Raw genomic sequence first — 27,726 nt, 5'->3', positions numbered from 1 at the left:
TGCATCTGTAAAGTTTAAAAGCAGAAGGCGACATGATTGCAACAGGGATTTCCTGAAGGAATCTATAAAAGTTATAACATAGGGGATAATATCCCTCTGTTCTCCACCCCTACTCTCTGAAATTAAAGCCCAGCAAGCTGACAGAGACTATAGGGGGGCACTAGCCCATTACAATAGTGTACGTGTGAATTATTAACCATTTATACTGTTTTCATTCTATCCTTTTCAATCATCACTTCAACAGGTGGCATGCTTTAAGCATTGTTCCCATGTCTTCCATTTGAAGGAAACAGACCCTGGAACAATATGAAGCAACACTTGCACAGTCTGTGTGTTTTGTTTTGTTCTTCTCCTTTCTTCTCCAAGTTGTTTCCTTCACTGAATGGGGAGTAACTACTCCAGCTCTTTGGGAAGTGGCACCTGTGCAGCAAAAATAAGAAATGTAAATGTAGGGTAGTGGGGAAGGGGGAGATATATCCTCATCACAATCTTCTTCCAAATGAAACAGAATGGTAACTGGGTTCAATTCCACATCCAATGTATAAACAAAATAACTCTTCAATATATACCAGACACATTGTGACAATTAATTCAATCCGCTACAAGCATCCCCAACCTTCAGCCCTCCAGAGGTTTTGGACTACAATTCCCATCACCCCTGACCACTGGTCCTGTTAGCTAGGGGTCGTGGGAGTTGTAGGCCAAAACATCTGGAGGGCAGCAAGTTGGGGATGCCTGCAATAGATGATGATCTCTTTACAACCAAATCCTAAACGCGAAGTTTTGGCAATCCATCCATTTCAACAGAACTTACTTTCCACATAAATTTATTACCAGGCTCAGCATCAATTGTTGTCCACCACAAGTACATATAGAGGGGTTTATTAATTTTAGAAATGTCCCAGGCTTATAATTTTGCTTTTATTAAAGATTTGTGTTACTATTTTATTATTTTATTTTTTGCAATATGTTTGGTAAAAAGGCATTCTACTGAGCTGCAGGTGTGACAAACAGCTGAACTGACAAGCTTAGGCCATCCAGGTGGTGGATGGGATGAGTATGCTGACTGTTGATTGTTCTCTAACGAGCATTGCAAGGTGCTCAGTGCCAGGTGTGTGTCTCATTTGTTTATGCACACACACAGCATCAGAATTCTGTCACAGGGTGACTTGTTGCAGCTTTGAAGGATAAATGGTTGGGTGATCGGATGCAAGCCTGTTTCTTCCCTTCACTGAGGTGCACAAAGGGTCACAACCTGTATCTGGAATTTCTTCTATAAGGTAATTGCAGGCTGTCCTGACTTAGGATGTTGTATGTTTCTAAACTCATTTCCACTGATTTTCCAGTGTGGGAATATATGGCTTGTGGGAAGTAGAAGTGCTGGAATAGAAGGTGTGAACTGATCACCACCAGCAATAAAATCCCCTCATTTAACTGTCCTCAAATTGACAAAATGGATGTTCTCCTGTGTTATGTGACTGAAGAGTTCTAGAAGTTTTGCAGTTTGGAAGGCTACAATTAAACCACAAGACTAATGCATAAAAAAGAAAAGGAGAAATATTGATGGACATTAAATAAAATAAAATGCTCTAGCCTTGCCCAGGCTGTTTGTCTATAACAACTATTTAGTTCAAGTTAAAACTAAGAATGCTACAACAGATCAAAACCAGAAAACATTGAAACTGGCTCTGATTTTAGATTGCCATGTTTCTAGACAGGAAGCTAGCCCAGATGTCTTAACATAATGAAGGGAACTGCCAGGAGGTGTAATGTATATTGCACGACTTTCAAGCTTGGAAAATTACTTCATAGCTGCCAAGTTTTCCCTTTTCTCGCGAGGAAGCCTATTCAGCATAAGGGGAAATCCCTGTAAAAAAGGGATAACTTGGCAGCTATGAATTACTTCTGAACTACCGAGGAAGACATAATTAAACATAACTGCTATGGGTGACCTCAGTGATTAACAGGTGCAGGACACGGGACCTGATCCAAATGAAAACATCCAAGGCATGCAAAACACCCTAAGGATAGAGATCTAATGTGGTGAGCTTTTCCAGCTGTGTAATTGAGAGGGGGGATTTGTCGGGAAATGCACCCTGCATCTCCACATCTTGCAATGCTCTTGGTGGCTGACACTGGAGACGCCCCACCCGGGGTCAGAAGGATTTCAAACAAATGCTCCTTTTCAAGCAACGTGACTAGAGAAGGAAAAATAAAAAGAACTGAATGGTAAATCTGGGCACTTTTTAGCCACTTCACTGTGTGTGAACACATATACATCACTCGCATATATCGGTGCCACAGTGTGGAGAATGTAAGATTTCATGCGGAGACCCACTGAAGACACTTTATCATTAATATGTTGTGATTGCCCTTTGGGGAACAGAATCAGAATAAACTGTAGCAGAAGGGCCAGTGGTTGCCACTATTGGGCACCCTCAGGTAGGAGATCACAGCCAGCTTTCAGACCCTCTCTAGGACTTGCACCACCTCCTCTCATTATTGCTTTCTGTTCACATGTTCCATTAGTAATGTCAGCAGTGATAGAAGCAAGGTGAAGGAAAATGAGCCCAGTAGATCCCCTTGAGGGCCCACTCAAGAAGGAGGTTCACAAAGACATTTCATCCCCGCCCACCCCCGAGGGGGTGGGACCCCAAAGCCAGCACTGGGTAGTTTCTAATATAGACTAAAATGCTGCAATTATAATGGATCTAAAAATGCTGATAACAACAGCATAGAAAGGTGGATGCAGTGTTAATGCCATCCACCTGACAGCTGCAAAATATGGCTGCACTCAGCGGAATATGGCCATATTAGCAACACCAACCCCACCCTCAATGGCATCTGCATGTTGAGCCTGGGAATATGTTTTAATTTATTGGAAGCCGTGCAGAGTTGCTCAGGCGACCCAGTCAGATGGGTGGCATATAAATAAAAAGTTGTTGTTGTTTGTAGTCTGATTGGCAGCTTCTCTCTTTTAGCTGAAATTGCCAGAGACTGAACATGGGTTCCTCCATCATACAAGGGAACCTTCCAAAATTACTTTAGATAGCTACTATTAAAAAAATTTCTCTTCTGAAAACAGTAGATGCTCCACCCATAAACATGCATCTTAGTTTGGATTTTTTTTTAAAAAAAAGTGGGTTTTTAAAATAATAAAAAATACAAAAATTCCATCATTAGTATTTACATAATATTAATGTGAGTGCACAAATGAAGTTTGCATGCTTTGGGTCCTAAGGTAAGAAGTCAGGAACAGAAGAGAGGTCTGCCCAGTTGCAGGACATTCCCCCTTTCCCCCCCATCTCACATGGCTTGGGATTTCTTTCCTCCAGCCTTCATGAGATATCTGCAGTGGAAATAAGGGGACAGAAAGCTTTCCTTCCATGGCCATCACCAGTGGTGGTGGGGGAGGTCACCTCAATGGGGACACACCACAGGGATTTCCCGATTGGTGTCTCTCCTTCTTATAAACCTTGCTTATTAGGGTGCAAGGACTGCACCCCCATAAGAATGGCTGGTGGATATTGAAAAGACTGTGATTGAGAGGCAGTACGTAAAGTGAAGATCTCTCAGAGTGAGAGACTGGATGAGAAAAGGGAAGTTAACCAGTGAAAGGTGGGAAGGTTTGTAATTTTCTCTGGAGAATGGGGAATTAAGAGTTATGTTTGCTCACAGAGGTATTTGCATTTCTTACACATTTCATGAAGGTTTAGATATCCTCAAGGTTGGTGCTATTATTAGGCCAACTAGGCAGCTGCCTAGGGTACTGACCTTTCAGGGACAGTTTTGTTACATCTTATAAATTTCTGATAGTATTTTACTTCTATATTTTGAAGAATTTTATCATTTTTGAGGTAATTCATATATTAGATTTTTTAAAAGTATATATGAAATACACTGTAGAGTTGATTGGAGGTTATGTTACATAGGAAGTGAAAATGCACTTCATTTTAAATCTTAAAAGTCACATCTTAAATTTGGCAACTATATCAACTGAATGTGCCCAAGCATCAGGTACACTTCACCTGAAGGAATGGGTGACAAAATTTGTAAAGGAAAAGGCTTGCAAAGTAATATTTTGATGTGCCTGAAATAGAGACTTTTCAGAGCCAGTGTGGTGTAGTGGTTAAGAGTGGTAGACTCCTAATCTGGGGAACCGGGTTCGCGTCTCCGCTCCTCCACATGCAGCTGCTGGGTGACCTTGGGCTAGTCACACTTCTCTGAAGTCTCTCAGCCCCACTCACCTCACAGAGTGTTTGTTGTGGGGGAGGAAGGGAAATGAGATTGTTAGCCGCTTTGAGACTCCTTCGGGTAGTGATAAAGCGGGATATCAAATCCAAACTCTTCTTCTTCTTTAATTTTAATATCACAGCTTTCTGCAAAATTATTTGTGTACTAAAACATTTTCTTTTGTACTTGAGAAAGAAAATAAAAGATTGTTCTTTTATTATTCCCTATTACTTATTCCTGCAATTTACAAATTTAGCAGTTTCAAGTTTTGTGTAGTTCATTTTTTTCTACAAGACATCTGGGGTGGGTGGGTGCAAGTACCGGTCCTTAGTATTGCATAGGGTGCAAAATAGCATGACACTGGCACTGGATATCCTGCTGATGATTTCCCTCTCCCTTATTTTTTTAGGAGGCTGTTGTTATTAGATGTGCATTATGTTTATAGTTGCACCTGAGATAAGCAGGTTATAGGAGCTTCTGGATTGTACAGGGTTTATAAGAGTGTGTATAATTTGGCACTGTTATTATATCATATTTACTACTATGTATTGCTTATTATTCTGAACTGTATTTACGTAACCATTCTAATGTTTTGTATTGTCCGGCTATTATGGGGTATATTGACATACATTCTTTATTATGTTCTATGCTGTGAACTGCCCTGTGGTTTACTTTTGCTTTTTGTTTTCGTTTTGCAAAATGTGGTATATATATGTTAAAATAAATAATAATAAATAACTGCAAATGTTAGCTATATATACAAATAGCTATATATACAAATTGCCAGTACATGACACCCAATTTCAATTAGGATACCAGAGTAGGAGATAGGGGGACTATGATCCTATGGTTCCATATGCAGATCATTCCCTGCCTGCAATCTGCATTTGGAAAATGTCCCCATTAAAGTGAATCAAAAGTTTTCCTCCAATGCAAATTGTGGCTCTGGATTGGGACTACAGTGGAGGTAAAGGATTTGTTCCCTACCCTCTCCCTTGGTAGGGTGCTGATCTAGATCAAGGGTGATCGGCTGGGATACACTGACACTTTGTCTAAATTGAAAACCCTTGCATTTAAAGCAGACACCCTTGCATTTAAAACTCGGCCCTCCAGATGTTTTGGGACTACAACTCCCATCATCCCTGACCACCGGTCCTGTTAGCTAGAGATGATGGGAGTTGTAGTCCCAAAACATCTGGAGGTCTGAGTTTGGGGGTGCCTGATTTAAAGGCTCAGAAACATAGCTTTTGCAATGTGCAATTTCACCCTTAGGATCCAGGCCATTGTCTCCACAACACACGGCCGTTGTCATCCCCAGATGACTCGATTTTGAATGAAATATCTTTAAGATGGGCTAACTGATATCACAGTATTTTCCTACTTCCTTTTTTCACCCCATTGCACTCACCGGTTTCAGATAAGCTACGTTGCTCTGCCGAATATCATTAAGTAACTGATCTCTAGGAGTTACTTCCTTCAGAGGAGGTGGCCGCCTTCTTGGAATAGGCTTGAGTGTCTTGATCACATCTTTGAGGTTGGTTTTTTCAGCAGGCTCCACATATTCTTTTATGGTGGGTTTCCGCTGGGTTCTCTTGAGTTTCACTATTTTGAAGTCGCCGCTGCTTACCTTTTCAGGCTCTGGTTTTCTTGCAGGTTCGTTTTTCCTGGCCGCAGATGGAGATTTTGGGACTGGTGGCATTGGAGGTTGCATCGAAGGAGGCATCACTGAAGTAGGCACTGGTCCCCCTAGCAATTCCCACATGCCAGGAGGCAACCCGAGTCCATTCTCTAACATGGCTATTAGCTCTTTCTGCTCTTTTCGTTGCTGCTGCTTTTGCTCCTCTATCCTTTTCTGCCTCTGTTTATCGAGGTTTCTGCTGAGCAGATTAGTAACCACCATTCTGGGACCTGGAAGTTCAAAGTGGTACCCTATCTTGAGCAGCGTAGGGTTGGCTTTCAGTAACCTGGAGATCTCCATTTCTGCTTGATGGCCCAACATGCTTCTCTGGTTGTGAAAGCGTAGCTCAGTCAGCTTCTCATTGTACTGCAGACACCTCATAATTGCAACAATTCCTTTACCCGAGATGAAATTTGAATCAATATTCAGCGTAGTGATGCTCCTGTTTTCACGCAGCATGTTGGCCAAGGCAAAAGCAACATTATCATCTGCCCCCACATTAGCTAAACTGAATGTTTTGATGTGCTTATTCTTTTTCATTGCATTGACAAAGTCCACCAGCATTTCCTTGGGGATGTTCTCAATGTTGTTCAAGTTGAGTTCTGTCATGCTTGGGTCATTCTTCCGGACCTTTCTCAGGCTCTCATCTAAATTGGTTTGATTTCCTGAAGGCCTAGCACTTAACTTAATAAAATTAGTATCTACAGCTAATTTTTTGGGAATATTTAATTTTGATGCTATCTTTTCATTATTTTCTTGTTTTTCATCTGATTCCTCTGTTTCATGTTCACCTCTGCTGTCCTCTTCACCATATGGTTTCTTTGTTCCCAGTTCTTCCTTATCTTTCTCTTCGTCCTCCTCCTCTTCTTCCTCCTCCTCCTCCTCTTCCTCCCCTTCCTCCTCCTCTTCTTCCTCCTCCTCCTCATCTTCTTCTTCCTCCTCCTCCTCTTCTTCACCTTCCTCTTCCTCTTCTTCATTCTCTTTATAATCTCTTATGTCTCCATTTGTTTTCCCTGCATTACTTTTCACCATCTGCTTCTCATTACTAATATCTTCAGAATTTTCTTCGGACTTCTCCACAGTGAGTCTCTGCAGAAAACAAAATGCTAAGAGCTGAAATAATTTAAAATAGTTTTGCCTCATCTACTAAATAAAACCAACAAAGTTGTTGTGACATTTAAATTTGTTTCCCCACTGTGCAGATGAGTTACTTTAAAAGAAAATACACAGTTCTAAATTCTAGTATGTACTATGCTGGAATTTATTCTTTACTTTTCACAATCCAAATGCTCTCATGTCAATATTATTTGAGTATAATTGGCTTTGTCTGCTACATTACTATCATATGTCAAAATCTGGAAATAACTGCTTCATTATTTTATAATGGGTTTCAAAATAATGTATTGGTCTTCTGGCTAAAACATCAATTTCCCTCCACTGATTGCCCTGTTTTCCTATCCACAAAATAACTATTGTTTTAGAATTACTGTAATTGTAGCATATCTTTCCCCATCACCACATCCAGGTTCAACAAACCCCACAGGACATTGTAAAAGAACATACCTGTGGGGTTTTCAGTAGTGTCTGAGTGGCGTTTCCACCCCTGTTCAGCCCAGACACTGAGGTCCAGTTCCAAGGGCCTTCCAGCAGTTTCCTCACTGCAAGAAGTGAGGTTACAAGGAACCAGGCAGAGGGCCTTCTCAGTAGTGGCGCCTGCCCTGTGGAACGCCCTCCCATCAGATGTCAAGGAGATAGGTAACTATGCAAGCTATAGAAAACATCTGAAGGCAGCCCTGTATAGGGAAGTTTTTTATGTTTTTGTATATGCTGGAAGCTGCTCAGAGTGGCTGAAGCAACCCAGTCAGATGGGTGGGGTACAAATACTAAAATTTACCGTGTTTTAAATTTATCGTGTATTTAATATTCTATTGGGAGCCACCCAGAATGGCTGTGGAAACCCAGCCAGATGGGTGGGGTATAAATAATAAATTATTATATTATAAATTATTATTATTATTATTATTATTAGTAGTAGTAGTAGTAGTAGTAGTGACTGGCAAGGGAGAATGAGGTAGGGCAGGACGGCTCACCTGGCTTTGCAATATGGAAGTGACTGCCAGTAACATATGTGTGAGAGGGGCAGGGAGGTAGGGAGGTTGGTGTGGTGTGGTGTGGTGTGGGGGCAGCAGCAGGAGAGTTGAATTGGGTCTGCAGCCATGCCCACACTGCATCACACTTCCTGCCACCTCTTTTTCACTTACCAGCAGTGGCCTCTGCATTGGGAAGCCAGGTAAGCAACCCACCCTGCTACTGCTCTGTCCTGCCATTGGCTACTTAAAGGTAAAGGGACCCCTGACCATTAGGTCCAGTCATGACTGACTCTGGGGTTGCGGTGCTCATCTCGCGTTATTGGCCGAGGGAGCCGGCGTACAGCTTCCAGGTCATGTGACCAGCATGACAAAGCCGCTTCTGGTGAACCAGAGCAGTACACGGAAACACTGCTACTTACTAGGGGGTTGTTTTTATTATTTTAAAATGTTGAGAGCAATCATAGTATACATTATTTGGTCCGAAAGACAATAAAGCTGAGATATGCTCCATGTTTAGATTTCCACACCATATTTTTCTGGTAATTCTAAGATATCGTATCCTCCCTCAAAGAGGGCACAGGGTGTGGTGAGACCTGGCAACCAAACCCTTGTGTTGTGGGTGGGTACGATTGGATAGCCACAGCACCCGATTGGTAGGTCCCTTGATGATGGGTTCAATCTGACCAATGGGACGCTAGTCCAAATGGATCAAGGGACCTATATATGCCAATGCACATGACCCTGAGCTTTCTCTCTTGGTCAGTGCATCGGAACACCCACCCAACTCTCCCTATATTTAGGGCTTGCACGCTTGACCGTACTATGCCATCGTGTGTAGTCTGTCGTTGGAACAGGGGCACAGCAGGAATTTTTCCCACTTGGCTGATTGGCTGGTGCCATTTGGGTTTCACCTACCACGTAGCAAATAATCACAACTTGTAAGGTTGCGGATAAGCTCTGGTTCAGGTGATAGGGATGGGGAAACGCTCTAACCACCCCTATGCAAAGGGGTATTCGATTAAAGGAATCTAGGGACTCAATGGTTTGGTCAACCCTGCGAGGGGTTGTACCTGAGTCCAGGGGGACATCTGGGTGGTGGACATAGCATGTCCCCAGCTTTCCGTCATTCCGGGTGTTCACCCTAGCCTGACCTATGGTAGAGCTGTGGGTTAGCGCTACCTGCAACGGTGCAGGGAGCTAGTTGAAGCAAAGCCTATGCAACCACTCACTTTCTGTAATCAAGAAAGTTGTGGTCTAAATTCTACCAAAAACCAAACCAAAATTTGAGTCTTGTCTGAATTTATTTAAGGAGGAGGTTTAAAGGTCTTCACACGCAAATTGGAATCCATATAATTTCCAACTCGGTGCCCCCTTTCCCCCTGGACCTGCTTAGCTTAGGCAGTTGTTAAAGATCCTGGTAGTTTAGTTTAATTTCCAGCCATCCTAAAGCAATTTACAGTGCCTGCTAGAGTAAATTTGCGTGGCACCAGAAAGACGGCAATGTCAGCACCAAGCAAGCTTGCCTGGGGAGAGCACTCAACAATTGGGGCGCTACCACAGGAAAGGCCTGTTCTCTCATTGTCATCCTCCAAGCATCTCTCTTGTGGGCCTCACACTATATACCTGATTATACTAAAATATTTTTTAGTATAAATCTTCTTAATTGGCATGCTTTGCCGTTATCACTTCCTCTGGCTTTTCCTGAATAATTTTAGAGCAATACTAAGCACAAAATACAGTCCTTCTGCTAAGGTAAAGGTAAAGGGACCCCTGACCATTAGGTCCAGTCATGACCGACTCTGGGGTTGCGCGCTCATCTCGCATTATTGGCCGAGGGAGCCGGCATACAGCTTCCAGGTCATGTGGCCAGCATGACAAAGCCGCATTCTGGCAAACCAGAGCAGCACATGGAAGCGCCATTTACCTTCCCGCTGTAGCGGTCCCTATTTATCTACTTGCATTCTGACGTGCTTTTGAACTGCTAGGTTGGCAGGAGCTGGGACCTTCTACTAGTCCTGGTGTAATTGCAGCAGTAACTGTAAGAGTCAGTCCGTAGAAATTTTTAAGCAATGTCTCACTTTCAGCCAGGCAGGGTTATGGAACCCTAATTTCAATTCTCGCTCTTTTTCTTTGTTGTCTCATATCCTGTTAGATCTACTGTCTCTAATGGAGCAGGAGCAATAAACGGTGAGACAGGTCTCCTACCCCACTCCTCTATCTGTGCCTTTTTTTCTATTTCTCTGTTCTCTGCTCTCCTCTGTTGACTAAGTCACTTCTCTCTCTTCCCCTATTTCCCTAAACCACTACATACTCATTTTGCCCAAACCTCCACTGATGCCTGAACATTTCTAACTGATTTACACTGCTCACTTACGCAGTGCCTGGTTTCTGACTTCATCCTCATCCTGTCCAGGTGAGACTCCTGAGCCCTTCTATGCAGGAATAGTCTTGTGAAAAGTCAGTACACAACCTTCTCCTAAGGCAAGGCATTTCTAAACCTTGTAATAGAAAAGCGAAACAAAACCAAATATGCAATTGTTTCTGGCTTATTACATGCGATCCAGAGGATATTCCCCTCAGTGTTTCCCAAGCAAGGAAAAACGTTTCCTGAAATTTTGAGTTATTGTAAAAACATGATTTTCCACTCCCAGCCCCTGCAATTCTTGCATTTGTATGTTTTAAGGTATGGTTTCCTCCCCTCACTTTTATTGTTTCTCTTTTCCTAAACCACTTCGAGGTTTTGGGGTTGTTGGTTTTTTTGCAGTCAAGCAGTGTATAAATTTTATGAAATATGTAAAATAAAATAGTGTTTTTGTTTTTAAATTTGTTTTTTTGTTTTTAAAAAAGCTTAAAAGCCCCATATCTTTGCCTCTTTAGTATCTGAGAAGAATTTGAATTTGTCTTTAAATTTGTTTTTGTTTTTTAAAAAAGCTTAAAAGCCCCATATCTTTACCTCTTTAGTATCTGAGAAGAATTTGAGCCTCCTACTCCGTTTCTGCGTCCATCATAGCTTGAATCGCTTTTGCTTACACAGATAAATCTTTAAACTGCTGCTTTTAATTAGTGTGTTCTCTGTACTGCCATATTTCATTTTTGCATCTTTTGTGGTGAGCTGCGTTTAATTATAAGAGAAGCAGGACACAAATAGCTTTAATCCACCAATCAATTCTTCCAAGGCTGAGTATTATCTATTTGAACCATTTGACTTTTGATGCATTCAAGAAGGAATCTCCCCTCTCCCATAGAAGCCAGGGAGCATCTTCCAGCCAAAAGACCTCACCATTTCATCTCTAGGAGGGTGTGTATATTCATCAGTTTCCATTGCCTGTCTAAGATACAGGGCTCTGTTACTGCACAGCATACCTGCATCACACAGAAGTAAGGAATGCAAAGGCACTGCAGCATGTCTTGCACTTCCTGTGTAAGAACTCCATTTTTATTCTCAGACACCCTCACACCTGATCATGTGAGTTTCTGCACTGATCCAGTAATTCATTGGGCTTAGGTCATATGACAATACAGTGGTACCTCGCAAGATGAATGCCCTGCAAGATGAATTTTTCGCAAGACGAATGCGTCTTGCGATCTGATGGTGACTCGCAAGACGAATTCATTTTGCGAAAAATTCGTCTTGCGAATCGGGGTTTCCCCTAGAGGAATGCATTGAAATTTTATTAATTAATTATGGGCAAAAAAAGAAGTTTCAGTGCATTCCTATGGGAAACCGTGATTCGCAAGACAATATTTCTGCAAAAAGAATTGACTCGCGGAACAAATTAAATCCGTCTTGCGAGGTACCACTGTAATTAAAACTGATTTAAAAACCACATACCGGCTAAAATAGATAGGAAGCACCTTTGTTTATACAAGCTTGCTTTCCCTTTAAGGTCCCAGGCAGTGGCATGAGACAGGTACATTTGGCTAGGATGTGGAGAAAGACCTTTTGGGTGGGAGCTCTTCGCTATGGAACTTTCTTTCCAAGATCTACTCCGTCTGCATCTATAAAAGCCTGCAAAATGTTTTTTCCCCTCCCAAAAGCCTTGTAGCACAATTCAATTAACCTAATTATTATTTAGTTGTTGCTATTCGGTGTGTTGTAGTTCCCACGTCACCACGAGAAGCATGCAGAATAGTTGCATTTCCTGTTTCTTACCTCCGACGGCAAGAGAGTGACAGGCACCCTTTCATCCTCATGCATCCGCCTCGATGCCTTCTGCCAATACAGGTAGTCAACAAGGGATCTGTGGTCAAAGTTTCCCGTCGGTGGCTTTTCCGTCTGGTCTCTCTGTATCATCCCAACGGGCACTTCAGGGTCTGGAGCCATGACTTCCATTTCACACTGTAGCTCCTTCAGTTCTTCGGGGGAGAGGTTTGCTAGGATTTCATCTTCATCGATCTCTTCAGAACAGATTTCTTCTTGGTCAGAGTTTTGGCTGAACTCAGACATGTTCTTTGTCGATGTAAAAAAAAGAGAGAAAAAGACCCAGAAATGCCTAAAGGGAATTTAAGAAAGACAAGAACCAGAGGTGGTTATATCTTTTATGAAACCCTCAATCCCCCCTAAGGTTTGTGGGAAAGATTATTTATTAATTGCAGTACAACTCAATCGTAGGAGATGCTTGTGTAAGAGTGAGCAGGGGCTACAGCATATGGTCGGTCTATATTAAGCAGCGCTTGGCTGGGGGAGGAGAATTTATGGAAGTGCTGCCATGTTCTGTTTTCAGCAGCTTGTGTCAGCTGTGTAAGCCCCTTCTGACATTTCAGTACAGCTGTTGTGTAGCGCTGCAGCTTCTCTGTGGCAATTTGCTGGAGGATTCCCCCAAGGAATATGAGATTTATTGGCTCATGATATATTCAAAATATTTAAATATAGGGAAATGAATGCTACTCAGGGTGGCCTGCGCATGACCCTCTATACACCTCTCATGTCCACTCCAAGCTTAGCTAATGCTCAGGCTTTGTGCTGGTCACCAATTATTTTCATCCTCTGCACGTATCAGAAAATGATTGATTTATGATGGCTAGTTTAAATGGCACTGGCAAAGATCGCTGTATTTATTGTCCCTAGCACGTCCCTAGCCTTCGGGCACGTGCTCTGTGGAGTCACTGACATTTTGTTTTAACAAATCAAAGGACCTGGGCAACAGAAGCATCATCTGACAATAAGCAAAACACCTGTTATTTTAAGACAGACTTTTCAGTGGAGAAAGAAACGGGGGGGGGGGAGTGCTATTTGTAGACTCTCATGACCCGCAAATAAGACTGACCCTATAGCACAGTTCATATTTGCTAATTATAAACATTTTGTATGACAGCACTTCAACAAATCATGGTTTTTGCCTCTGCAGCCGCCTTCATGGTGGATGCAGGACTATTGCAAGGAAATGTATACCACCTAGTCCTGCATCCACCATGAAGGTGGAGGCTTTTTCTCACTTGCTCACTCTCCACCTTAGAACAAATCTATATCACCAGGTGCCACAGGACAGCACTAGGCATATCAAGAGATCCATCGCATCCTGTTCACCGTTTATTTGAGCTCCTGCCATTGGGACGGAGATACAGAACAATGAAGGCGAGAACGAGCCGTCTCAAGAACAGTTTCTTCTCTAGAGCAATTTCGGCCTGAAATGGAAAGTCTGGACTTTGAAGTCATCTTATTTTTACTTGTCATTTCGTATTGCATTGTTTAATTAATGTTTTGTGTAAATTTATGTGGAGTGCCTTATCTGAGTGGATGGAGCAGCCGAGTAATTTCGTTCCCGCAGGGGGGCAATGACAATAAAGATTATCTTATTACTGTATCTTATCTTACGCAAATCTTGCGGCAGGTGAGAACACCCCTGAGGTGCCTCCTCAAGCAGAGCCTTAGCCCATAACAAGGACACCTGCAGCAATTAAGATGCCGTAGCAGACGTCCTAATGACTAGGGCCATGGCTTCACAAAGCCTTTGATCGTCGGCATTATTGGGGAGATCACCCTTGACTGCATTAATCCCAGAAGCAACTGGGGAAACAAGATGAAACTGGGGAGTCCACTAAGGGGCCTTCAGCTTGCCCATAATGCAATTGGGCAAAGTGTGAAATCTCTGAGGGGCAAGACCAAGAAACCCTCTAGTATTGCCCATTCAGCTGAGAGGGAAGGGAGCCACATTGGGCTCGATGTCTGGAGCAGCCGTCACTGTGGAGACTTTCCTCCTAGTTATCATCATGCCCAGAAACAGTCTTAGGGAGAGAAGTCTCCAAAGTCCAGCATGAATTCTTACTTAACAGAGAGAAATCCTTCTGGGAGCACAGGCAGGAATAGAGGCAAGGCTTGGCTCCTCCTCAATTACAGGCAGGGCAGGGGAGGGGAAGCAAATTCATTCACGCAAGTTGCTGCCACCTCCACCAGGGCAAAAACTACCAGACTAACCATAACTTTTGCCCCCTGAGCCAGAGAATTCTGCTCCTTGGCCCCACATAGGTACCAATTTTTTTTTATTTCAAGTGTTGGCAAATCTTGCTCTAAGCATTGCAATAGTGAGTACTATGATTGTTTTGGTTGTGCCAATATAAGCAGGCCAAACTAATTAAGTGAATGCAATTAACATTATAAAAATAAAAAGAGCAGCAATGAGGGCCCTAAACAGAACCAGGATCACCAGGGACAGGGAGGTGGTATAACCCTCCCCCTCCCCAGCTGCCCCTGTTGAACCCTACCCCCAGGGCCGTCTTAAGGCTATCTGGCGCCCTGGTGCAGGGATCCCTCGGTGGGCGCCACCCCCACCCTTCCCTCCGGGCAGGCCGGCTCGTCCCTCTTTGGAAGAGCAGGGAGCGCAGAGAGGCAGGAACCAGGCGAGGGGCTATGCTGGCCAGGGAGAGGCCCCAAGAAGGAAGAGCCCGCCCCACTCCGAGGCGCCGAGGGCACCGTGCGCGCTCGGGATAGACAGGGCCGCCGCCGCCACTGCCGCTGCTCCCTGGTCCGCCCGAGCTTCCCTCGCCTCGCCCAAGGAGCAGCCGGGGTGCGAAGCGAGCAGGACGCTCGAGGGCAGGAGCGCGCAATGGAGGCGGCCGGGCAGCTGCTGCGGAGCCAGCGGGCGGGCCAACCTCCACCCAGCAGCCACCCAGTAGCAGCAGTGGGATGGGTCCTGCCCGGGCGGGCGGGATGGAGCTGCGCCCCGGGCCGCCGCCTCTGGAGCCCGGCCGCTGGCCCGGTGGTGCGCCTGGGCTGGTGGCAAGGACCCCCACCCCACCCCGGGCTGGGCACCAAGTCGCGGCTGCCGGAGGTCCAGCGTGGCATGGTGGCCGGCGACGCGTGCAGGGAAAGGGGACACCACCAGCAAAGCCGCACAGCTCCACCACTCGCTGGGGAGCCCCTGAGAGGATGGCACCCTGGCGCAGTGCGCCAGTAGCCCCAATAGGAAGGACGGGCCTGCCTACCCCCAAGCTGCCATTTATATCCTAATGCAGCCTCCACTGGCACCAGTGATGCTGCGTGTAGGTTGTTAATTAAAAGGAAGGTGTCACATGACTCTTACTCTTCCCAGCCAATCATGACTTGAACAAAAGAGTGCAGGTGTGCCCATGGCAGACTGGCACATGCAAGACTTTAGCTTGAAGTCTTACTATTGGACTGAAAACTAAGCTCTAGCAGGATATTTTAAAAGATAATTCTGCTGGAATCAGAGTCTCATTGAGGCTTGCTTTGCAAACCAATAATTTCCTGAGTTATGTAAATACAGAACAAAACAAACTGACACAGAAAACTAAAACTACACAGCTACAAGCAAGATGGGCCATATTTGTTAGTTTCATAATTGTAGTATTAATGAAATAACATTGCATGGGAATGTGTATATCAGAGTCCTAATCATGGCTGGTGGGTGTTTTTTGTTTGTTTGTTTCCCAAGTAAAGCTGCTTTTGCAGGGGTAATTCAGAATTGTGGAGAGCGGCATGCAGTCTTTCTCCAGCCACCACTTCTGCACTCCAAATTGTCACGTCAGCTGCTTCTCCCTACAGGGTTCCAAACACGTGACTTCACAAATTCCTGTTTAGAGCAGAGGCGTGTCAGGCAGAGAAAAGGTTAAGCACCTCTTCTTCTCATTGCTCCCCATCTTTTCCGGGGGGAATGGTTTCATGTTCGGTTTCAGCTCCAAGAGCTTGCACAGAAAATGCAGTTAATTCCCCCAACTTATTTACAACAATTTCTCCCAAAATGTATTGTATGCGCGCACCTTTGTACTGCTGCGACGAAGTTTTCTTCCTAGTCAGTGCTAAAGACCTTGACCTTTAGGATGAATCAAAGGCTGCTTCAGTGACATAGATCTGAACTAAAAAAGATGGGCAGGTTTTCCTTCTGGGAGAACCAAGCAACTAAGCTGGTCCAGATGGTTGCTAGGGCAGTTCCTGTTTGTTGTGGGGAGGAGAATGTAAAATTGGAATGTGGACAAGAGGTCAGACGTTGCACGTCCAATGGCAGCTATCGGTACCCTTCAGATATGTAAATAAAATACAGAAGAGGAAAAGTGGTTGGTTGTGCTCATGGGTAATCGCTGAAGTGCAGAAGATTTTGCTTATTGCAGGTAACTATGACAATTTGCTATTTGTTGGAATTAACTCTGCTAGTACAGAGTACACATATTGACAGAGACAGTTATTACCCAGCAATAGTTTAGCAGGTATGGGCAAGGTTGGCCCTAACAGTAGGCAGCTGGTTTTGGGTGTCATGAAAGAGCAGCGCATTGTAATGTATATAATTAATATTTGTTGTATTTTTACTACCAGGGAGTGGAAGAGGAATTTGTGGGATTTTATGCTTCAGGTGCCAAAATAACTTGGCCAGCCTTGGCTACTTGGGGAAAGGCAGGTGTTGCTTGCTGCTCAGCCACAAGACAAGGAAATGTCTTGGGGTGGCCACTTATGGATCGGCAAAAAAAGAGGAAATAAACCACCCAAGAAGTGGATGAAAGAGTAATTTCTTAAAATGTGCACATGCTAATTTGGAAATAATTACTTAATTTAAATAGAAATAAAATCTCACCACAATGGGGAAGATTATGACCAGGTGATTTTTGTGTGCTTGATTCAGTCTGATGTCCAGGTGTGCTGCCCTTTTCCTCTTCAATTCTGTGATTGTATAAATGGGTAGACTGTCAATAGCTGGTGTTTAATTGTGGGTGTATTCTGCAATGTATTATTGACGCAATAATAGTGCATTAGTGGTAGTTTTATTCTGGTTGTTTGTTCTGTGATGCCTCCCCAATGCTTCCACATTATTGCCATCCAAAGGGGCTATAGGGCAACAAAAGCAGGACAAAAAAATAAAGCAGAACGTTGTGGTAGAAAAAAATTACAGGATTCTGAAGAAGTGTGCATGCACACGACAGCTTATACCTATGACAAACTTAGTTGGTCTCTAAGGTGCTACCGGAAGGAATTTTTTTTATTTTGTTAGGATTCCAACGGGTAGTTATGGGTTCTGCACTGCCTGGAAATAAAGCAGCGTGACCACATCAAAGCTTCCACAGGTGCAAACAGTATTGAAAGGAAGAATGTGTGCAACCACCCTAATAGTATGAGTACAAATGATAATGATTACACACTAAAAGGGGGAAAAAATCCTTCAGTAGCACCTTAAAGACCAACTAAGTTTTTATTTTGGTATGAGCTTTCGTGTGCATGCACACTTCTTGTATCTAACACTAAAAGGGAGGTCTGGAGGCAAAGGTGCTATCAATATTTCTGGCACTTTACAAAATTACATAAACTTGGTGTTTGTTTGTTTGTTTTAAAAAACACATACAAATAAACAATCAAATGGTATATATTGACTAAGAGCCCCAGTAACTTATCACTGTGGATTGATGAAAGAGGTTGGGACTAGAAGTGGACTTAACACACTTTTCACTGCAAAGGATTTAAGGGGTCAGTTTGTGTTTTGCTTAGCAAAGTTTGTTCTTACTTGGGTTATCTAAGAACTACTTTAAATAGCATCACCATTAGTTAAGTGAAAGAGATGTCTCACTACTTCTTTTTTATTTTTAAATAACTTAAATAACTTCTTCAGAACGTGTATCTGAAGAAGTGTGCATGCAACAAAAGCTTATACCCAGAACAAACTTAGTTGGTCTCTAAGGTGCTACTGGACATTTTTTTAAATTATTTCGCCTACTTTTCTACATAAGTCACCCACCTGCTCAATCTTCTAAGGTATTTTTGAGATGGAAAGAAAAGGGTGAAGTGAGATTTAAAAATACTGTTTGGAAATACTCGATCCAAATCAACTAAATTAACATATTTGTCTTCTGCTCTGGATTAGCAATTTCATATAATCTGCTGTTGATTGATTACACCAGAGGTTTTTAACCTTTTTGAGTCCACGGCTCCCTTGGCCAACTACATTCTTTCTGCGGCACCCCTGTGGCACTCAGGAGCCCAGTGATGTCACCAATTGCCTGCAGAGCTGGCAACCTCTTACCCTTTTCCAAACACCCTCCCCTGTGGAGTGTTCCCTCAGCCTCCTCTCCTTTCCCCTCTCCTTGGGAATCCTCTGGGCAGCTACTGCTGCTACCCTGGTCTCTCAGCTGCCTCCTCCCACTGCCCCACAGGAGCCCAGGAAGCACCCCCTGGCCAGCCCCAGAGGCACCATTTGCCTGGGGAGCTTGTAGCCAGGACTGTTGCAGTAAACCGCTGTGCAAGCCTTTAGGAGGCAGAGAGGCGAGGGGGCATCACAGAAGGGAGGGAAGGAAAGAGGGAGAGAGGCCAGTGTTGCCCATGTGATGCCCTAACCATCATTCAAAGCACCCCAGGATAACATGGCACACTGGTTGAAAACCACTGGATTACATTTATAACCTGTTTCATCCCATCCCAAGAGCTCATTTTCTATAAAAGTATAATAATTATTCTACCTATTCCTAGCCATCAAAGGCTAGATTTTAATCATGTAACAAGCATATTCCAGTGTGCCCACCTTGACCTCCTATGGTGCCTAGAAAGGGCCTCAGTATTATTAACCCTCAAAGAAAATCACAATGCATGCTCTTACTTTTCAGTTTCTGTGTGCAGTGGCTCAGTGAGCACACACCCTTAAATATCCCCACATTTCATTGGCTACTGGACACACACACACACACACACACACACCGCATTCTAAACAGAGGGGAGGTGCAAAAAACTGCTCACTGTGAGGAAAGGGTGGCTGGTGTAGGTGTAGTTTAATGCTGGTGGGGAATGATGCACCATTTTTTTCTGTTTCTGGTTTTTTAAGATGTACTGCCAGCCATTTTAGGTTACGCCACACACCCATAGCAGCCATCTTTTGACTGGCACCCGTGGCTCTTTCAAAATTCCAAATGTGCCCGTTGGCTGCAAAAAGTTAGCAAGGCCCGTGAGTCTAGGTGAATTCCAAAACTGGTAAGTCCCAACCCTGATGAGTAGAAATAGGCCCTAAATAAAGGGGCTATTTGTTTGATATAGTCAAAATGTGACTAATTGCTCAACCTAGAATTTTGCTTTCTGGTGCTTATGCCCAGGACATATCATTATTATACAGTGGTACCTCTGGTAATGAACTTAATTCATTCTGGAGGTCCGTTCTTAACCTGAGGTACCACTTTAGCTAATGGGGTCTACCGCCGCCGCCCCCGCACTATTACTGTATTACTGAATTTTGCACTCTTGCATCTGCAGCAAATAGTAGCAGGAGACTCTTTCAGGTGGTTTGTGATTTAACAGAACCACCTTCACCATTGGGGCCTTGTAAAGACCCTGAGGTAACGTTCTTAACCTCTGAGGTACTACTTCTGGGTCTGTAACCCGAAGTGTTTGTAACCTGAGGTGTTTGTAACCCGAGGTACCACTGTATTTTATGCCTGTGTAAGCACAACATCAACCTCTCTTGTCCTGTTCTAAACACTAGGATAGTCATCCATAATGTAGTCCATAAATGGCTTCCTGATGTTATCGAATAAATCAACTGTGGTCTCTCACTGGCATTTTATTCTCTCAAACCATGCCATTTGGGTCACTGAAGCGATCCATTCACCACTTGCAAATCTCCTGCTGATTTCTTGTCTGTAAATAAAGTACTTAGCTGCCCTCTTATATTTCCCTGATCTGCAACCGTTCCATCTTGAGGCCACGAGCTTGTGTGATCTGCTAAGTTAAGGTCAAGCCTCTTGTTAGGGCCTCTGCAGAGGAATTACTGAGGGAACATGAGATATTGTTGGCACATAAGGAACAGCAATTTTGATTTGCCATTTCCACATATTCTGCCTTATCTCTGGTGGAACTATGATCATGGAAGAGCTGCCTTCTAAGATGAGGCCTAAACTTGTGTTCACTGGTAGCAACCTATGTTCTGGAAACTGCCCTGAGACCTCTGGATATATGGCGGTATATTATTATTATTATTATTATTATTATTATTATTATTATTATTAATTAGTGTGTGTGTGTGTGTGGCTTTGTATTGCTTGTTTAATATTTTAGGTAAGACTATGAATTATGAGTGGGACAATCATACAACTGTCACTAGAATTACCAACCTAATTTTAAATGAATTTTGCACTCTTGCATCTGCAGCAAATAGTAGCAGGAGACTCTTTCAGGTGGTTTGTGATTTAACAGAACCACCTTCACCATTGGGGCCTTGTAAAGACCCCAAGATCTCCTGCAATGATTTTGCAAAATTTTTTGCAGATAAAGTCGCTCAGATTCGGAAGGAGGTAGACACCACTGTGGGAGCAGGGCCGTGGCGGGAGAGTGCTGGAGCTCTGTCTGGTCGAGTTGCATGGAATCAATTTCAATCCGTTACCTCTGAGGATGTGGACAGGTTGCTTGGACGAGTGAAACCGACCACCTGTCTCCTTGATCCTTGCCCATCCTGGCTAGTAAAAGCGAGCCGGGAAGGGCTGGGCGATGGGCTCTGCAGGGTGGTGAATGCTTCCCTCTGTGAGGGAGCCTTCCCAGACCCATTGAAAGAGGCGGTCATTAAACTGCTTCTTAAACAAACATCTTTAGACCTGGCCAATATGGCCAACTATTGCCCAGTCTCAAATCTCCCATTCTTGGGCAAGGTGATTGAGCGGGTGGTTGCTGAACAACTCCAGGCACGCCTGGAAGAAGCGGACCATTTGGATCCCTTCCAGTCGGGATTCAGGCCTCATCATGGGACTGAAACTGCCTTGGTCGCACTGGTTGATGATCTCCGGTGGGCTAGGGATAAAGGTGAGAGCTGTTTCCTAGTTCTGCTGGATCTCTCAGGGGCTTTTGACACCATCAACCATAACATCCTTCTGGACTGTCTAGATGGGTTGGGAGCTGGGGGCACTGTCATACAGTGGTTCCGCTCCTTCCTCCTGGGCCGTGTTCAGAAAGTGGTGGTGGGGGATGAGTGTTCAGACCCCTGGGCTCTCACTTGTGGGGTGCCTCAGGGTTCTGTCCTCTCCCCCATGCTTTTTAACATCTACATGCAGCCGCTGGGAGAGATCATCAGGGGGTTTGGGCTGGGTGTTCATCAGTATGCGGATGATACCCAGCTCTACCTCTCTTTCAAATCAGAACCAGTGAAGGTAGTGAAGGTCCTGTGTGAGTGCCTGGAGGCGGTTGGAGGATGGATGGCGGTTAACGGATTGAGGTTGAATCCTGACAAGACAGAAGTAATGTTTGTGGGGGACAGGAGGCGGGCAGGTGTGGAGGACTCCCTGGTCCTGAATGGGGTAACTGTGCCCCTGAAGGACCAGGTGCGCAGCCTGGGAGTCATTTTGGACTCACAGCTGTCCATGGAGGCACAGGTTAATTCTGTGTCCAGGGCAGCTGTCTATCAGCTCCATCTGGTATGCAGGCTGAGACCCTACCTGCCGGCGGACTGTCTCGCCAGAGTGGTGCATGCTCTGGTTATCTCCTGTTTGGATTACTGCAATGCGCTTTACGTGGGGCTACCTTTGAAGGTGACCCGGAAACTACAACTAATCCAGAATGCGGCAGCTAGACTGGTGACTGTGAGCAGCTACCGGGACCACATAACACTGGTCCTGAGAGATCTACACTGGCTCCCAGTACGTTTCTGAGCACAATTCAAAGTGTTGGTGCTGACCTTTAAAGCCCTAAACGGCCTTGGTCCTGTATACCTGAAGGAGCGTCTCCACCACCCCCACCATTCAGCCCGGACACTGAGATCCAGCGCAGAGGGCCTTCTGGCGGTTCTCTCATTGCGAGAAGTGAGGTTACAGGGAACCAGACAGAGGGCCTTCTTGGTAGCAGCACCCGCCCTGTGGAATGCCCTTCCATCAGATGTCAAGGAAATAAGCAGTTATCCTAATTTTAAAAGACATCTGAAGGCACCCCTGTTTAGGGAAGCTTTTAATATTTAATGTTGTAAAGGTAAAGTGTAAAGGGGGCCCATGACCATCAGGTCCAGTCGTGTCCGACTCTGGGGTTGTGGCGCTCATCTCGCTCTATAGGCCGAGGGAGCCAGCGTTTGTCTGCAGACAGTTTCCGGGTCATGTGGCCAGCATGACAAAGCTGCTTCTGGCGAACCAGAGCAGCACATGGAAACGCCGTTTACCTTCCCGCTGTAGCGGTTCCTATTTATCTACTTGCATTTTGACGTGCTTTCGAACTGCTAGGTGGGCAGGAGCTGGGACCGAACAACAGGAGCTCACCCCGTCGCAGGGATTCGAACTGCCGACCTTCTGATCAGCAAGCCCTAGGCTCTGTGGTTTAACCCACAGTTATTGTTTTAATATTCAATTGGGAGCCGCCCAGAGTGGCTGGGGAGACTCAGCCAGATGGGCGGGGTATAAATATTATTATTATTATTATTATTATTATTATTATTATTATTACAGAATGGTGCTGTGTAATCATACATATATTAATCACTTAGCCAACCCTGTCTTCCTATTTTACTTTCTATTATTTCCCAACATGATCCTGTAATACCAGACGGAGGATGCTTCTAAACATTCATCCTGATTAGACATTGACTATTCAAGGAGCAGTCATTCTGATCTGTTTGCAGGGAGGTTAGCCAATGTTGCGTCAAAACAAGTGCTATCCCACACTGCCTCATGGCTTTCCTCATTGCAAAAAGTCCAGCCTTTTGCTGAAGTGGGTTTGTCGCACAGGAGCTGCAAATGAACTTTAATTGTGCAATATGAGTTTGCTGGTATGCGATTGAATCCTGTCCCACAAAGTGACAGACTGAGGTGCCCTGAGCCATTCAGTTTTCATCCCTAACCTGTACCAAACATGAAGATACAATGAGAAACAGTGTCAAGTTTCAGTAAATGAAATTTAATTCCTCTGTAAATGGCTGTACTGTATATGTTAGAACCCTCCTTTTATTTAACACAAAGAATTGTGATTTTTTTCCCGGTTCTTCCAGCCATCCTGAATTTACCTCGTCCATCCTATCCAATTTAATTAAAAAAAACAAAACCTTGAATAATTTTAAAAAGAACATCAGTTTTTTGTTTTCTTTCATTTTTCCAGTCTTACATTTGGTTCTCCACATTTAATCAGATTTTAGTGTAAATTTCTTCTTTAATATACACATATTTGTAGGCACTTTTCCTAATATAAACATTTTTCCAAAGCATTTTGCCCTAATATAACACATTTTTGTATGTTATTTTCACAAATGTATGCACACTATGTATCTATGTGCACACTTTTACCCCAGTTCCTGCATTTTTCTTTACATTATTTGGATGGAGAACAGCATTGCAAAATTCAAAGATGTGCAAATTTAGGGTGGCTGTGATCACGCAAACCAACCTAGACCATGCACTTGTCATGTGATGCCCTTCTCTGCCCCCCCCCACTTGAGTGATTCAGTGGGTGGCAACAAGAGAAGGGGCCTTTTCCGTGGTGATTCCTGACTGTGGAATGCTCTCCCCAGGGAGAGAATAGTTATGGAGAATAGTTTCTGAGATATCGCTGTCTAGGAGCCATATCTGGCATACCAGTCGTAGCTGGTGGGAGGCACTTCGTAGGACCAATGTCACTAAAACATCAAAGACAGGGCCACATGATGGCAATCTCAGCAGATACACACGGGCCAGAGTTGCCCAATGTGAGCATATCTCATTTGCTACTGTCCAACATCAACAGTTAAGATATTAAATATTATTCATGGGTTAGGCCAGGGGTCCCCAGACTTACCGGCGTTTGGGCCGGTTCCCACCGCGCCGATTGCGCGGCGGGCCGGAGGGCGGGGGAGCGCACGCCTGTGTGGGCCGGCGTGGCGGGGGAGTGCGTGCCCGTGCGCATGCGCACGGGCGCTTACTGGCGCGGCGGCGCGCTTCCAGGGTAATAATAATAATAATATATTATTTATACCCCGCCCATCTGGCCGGGTTCCCCCAGCCACTCTGGGCGGCTTCCAAAAAAACAAATTCTAAAATACAGAAATCCATCAAACATTAAAAGCTTCCCTAAACAGGGCTGCCTTGAGATGCCTTCTAAAGGTCTGGTAATTGTTCTCTTTGACCTCTAGTGGGAGGGCATTCCACAGGGTGGGTGCCACTACCGAGAAGGCCCTACCGAGGCACTACCGAGAAGGCATTCCCACAGGGTGGGGAAAGCGTCGAAAATCCGTTGTGCGCATGCGCGTGGGCCTCCCCCGACCCGGAAGTGCACCAGAAATGACTTCTTCCGGGTCGGGAGAGGCCCATACGCATGCGCAAAAAGGATTTTCGGCGCTTTTTTCCCAACCCGGAAGAGCGCTGCCGCGCTGCGCACCGTAAGAGCGGGCGGCAGCGGTGGGCGGCGGGGGTCATCGCGGGCCGGATTGGCAGGCTAATTGGGCCGCATCCGGCCCCCGGGCCGTAGTCTGGGGACCCCTGGGTTAGGCGGAGGTAAAAAGACCATCCAATGACTCTGTCTATCTACACCAGGCATCCCCAAACTTCGGCCCTCCAGATGTTTTGGACTACAATTCCCATCTTCCCCGACCACTGGTCCTGCTAGCTAGGGATCATGGGAGTTGTAGGCCAAAACATCTGGAGGGCTGCAGTTTGGGGATGCCTGATCTACACCATCAAATTCATGAGTTGCTGAATCTTCTTCTTTGGCGATCACTCGTAGCCGAGTAAGATTATCTTCCATAAACACGATTTTAACAATGGATTGATCTGAATGTATAATTCTTGAATGTCTCCCAATTTACCTGAAGCTAAGATTAATTGAACAGATTTGTTTTGAAAAACTTGACAAGCTCAAGCATTTATGCTTTAGCAAACCTGACTGAAATTCTGGGAAGCAGCATTACAGACATTAGTGATAAATATCTCTTAAATATGCCCCATAATTTTAGCATAAACTGACATGCTAACAATTTTTCACTTGCTAGGAAAGGCACATCAATTTTTAGAACTAGCAAGTTACACAGGCATAGAGAAAACAGCTTATTTTATGGAGCTGTATATAATGTGTGATTGTCTAATATACAAAGAGTGTTTTATGTAGAATGTATTACTGCATAATGTGAAGAATTTATGGAAACAATAGTTGTCAATTTTCCCCAAGAAAACAGGCCATGTTAAGTTTGTTCATATCATTTTATGGGTTTTTTTAATTCCTTTATCAGAGAGGCATTAGGCAATACATAGACTCATAGAACTGTAGAGTTGGAAGGGACCCCAAGGCTCATCTAGTCCAACCCAGGAATCGAAACTAAAACACCCATGACAGTATATTTCTCCTTTGTTCCCTTCAGTAGTTTTGTCATATAAAATGTGACTTTTATCAGCAGAAAGATAAAGGACCGCTGACAGTTAAGTCCAACCGCGAACGACTCTGGGGTTGCGGCGCTCATCTCGCTTTACTGGCCGAGAGAGCTGACGTTTGTCCGCAGACAGTTTTTCCGGGTCATGTGGCCAACATGACTAAGCCGCTTCTGGTGAAGCCAGAGCAGCACACGGAAACGCCGTTTCCAGCGTTTATCAGCATAGTGCTTTACTATTGAGGAAGCAAAAAACGTAAGATAATTTCATGTAAATACTTTAAATACTTACTGTATTCAAACATACATCTTCTGATTTCTTAGCCCATAACTGTCAGACATATGCATGTACACACAGACACAAATACAACGTATTGCCAGGGTTTTTCTCCATAAACACGAGGTCTAGAAAATTAATCATAAAAACAGGGGAGATGGTGCGGGGAACGTTTGTCAAGCTAAACTTTCACCAGCAAAAGCAAAAGTGTGAATACTGGGGGCATATAGGCTGTGATCCTCATCATTGGATACATTCAGAAGTACCAGTAGGTGCCAATGAAATGATTGGAATTTATTTCTACGTCGGTTGTGGTACTGTCACCTAAAGGCATAACTTTCTTTTTTTCTTTTTAATAATATTTTTATTAAATTTTTCACATTAAAAGACCAAGCATACATAACATATTTCCACCCTCTTCCAACCCCCCCCTCCACAGGCCCCCTCCTGCCACGAGCGAGTCCCATGAAAGTAGGCAGTCGAGGGTGGTCCATTTTATAATTGGGTTTGTCCTCCCCCCCTCTCCCTCGCCCCAAAGCCCCCCCCCGCCACCAGGGAGCTCCAGAAAAACAAGGGAGAAATCAGGGGAGTGTCCACCCAACCATTTATCCAAAAAAGAGAAAAGAAAAACTCCAAAACAACCTCCTCCCCCAAAAAGTAAAAAGGCATAACTTTCAGTACATCACATAAATCCAAGCCATTAAGGGCTGAATTTCAGAAGAGACTGTATGGCATAGGATACACCGAAGCGAAGCAAGTATTTATGGTTTCTAATGTAAGCACTTACCTACAGCACGGGCAGGTATAGAGATCCCAGGCGAGTGGACCACAATAGCATGTTGCTCAACACCTGGGCTGCATCTTTTCCCAAATCTTCAGCCTTCAGTTCTACCTCCAAACGAAGCCGTGTCAGATGAAAGAGCAGCAGCAGCAACCAACATGCTCACCTCCTCATGTGTCACCGTTTCAATCCTAGGTAGTGGGGTCATCAAAACATGCCTGAAGTGCCTCAAATGTTGAATGGGTTCTATTTTTAAGATAACTGATGGGACAAGTGCTGACTCCAAATACTTCGGAGCAAATTCTGCCCCGCTAGTCTTTCATTTAATTTACTTTTTGCTGATAACCCCCCCTCCTTCAGAACCCGCCTCATTTATGGCTCTCTCTGTGCATGCCCTATGGTGGTGCCAGAACTTTAACCGGAGCCAACTGGAGAGAATGTACCCATGAAACTTAAACCTTGCCTCGTCTGTAAACTACTTTGTAACTAAGCATGGCGGGGCAAAGAAGAAGAACACAGCATTAAGCCCCTCGATGGCCTGTAATGTAATATCGGGAGTCTGAAGGGTCAGATGATAGCTCTGCGATAACAACATCGGCTTGGGTTACAAGTAGTCATAGAGATGCTTTGAGAGGCTGCTCCCAGAGACCCGTCCCAGTACACAATGAATGCCTAACAGGCTATGTCCTGCCTTAAGATCTTGTACCAAAACCCTGTCTGCACTACATAAAACTAGCACAGCATTGTAGTTAAGAGGGCTGGACTTAAACCAGGGAAATCCCGCTTCAAATTCCCAAGCAGCCACAAAGCTCGTGGTGACCTTGTGCCAATGCCAGTCAAGTCTCCCAACCTAGCTTCCCCTCAGCAGGTTGCTGCTGAGGAAAAACTGAGGAGGGGGATATCATGTATCCCACCCTGAATTCCTGAGGGAATGGTGGGCTAGAAATGTAAGA

The 27,726-nt window shown here is 44.5% G+C and overlaps 1 protein-coding gene across 2 annotated transcripts; it reads right to left on the bottom strand.

Moving 5' to 3' along the window:
• On the bottom strand, positions 1–27,315 carry LMOD3 (leiomodin 3). 2 transcript variants are annotated; one of them, XM_035106677.3, is made up of 4 exons: positions 26,780–27,315; positions 12,155–12,494; positions 5,642–7,000; positions 1–420 (listed from the first exon to the last, which is right to left on the bottom strand). In XM_035106677.3, the coding sequence occupies exons 2-4, from the start codon at positions 12,446–12,448 to the stop codon at positions 394–396; spliced, it is 1,680 nt and encodes a 559-aa protein (XP_034962568.2). In that variant the 5' UTR covers positions 12,449–12,494; positions 26,780–27,315; the 3' UTR covers positions 1–393. The 2 variants fall into 2 exon arrangements, with proteins under 2 accessions (XP_034962568.2, XP_060127319.2); XM_060271336.2 differs by having other exon boundaries at positions 26,784–26,960.
• Between the last annotated feature and the right edge of the window lie 411 nt (positions 27,316–27,726).

The sequence above is a fragment of the Zootoca vivipara genome, chromosome 2 (assembly GCF_965207765.1).
Source record: "Zootoca vivipara chromosome 2, rZooViv2.hap1.1, whole genome shotgun sequence".
Taxonomy (NCBI): Eukaryota; Metazoa; Chordata; class Lepidosauria; order Squamata; family Lacertidae; genus Zootoca; species Zootoca vivipara.
This window is presented reverse-complemented; position numbering and strand designations above follow the sequence as displayed.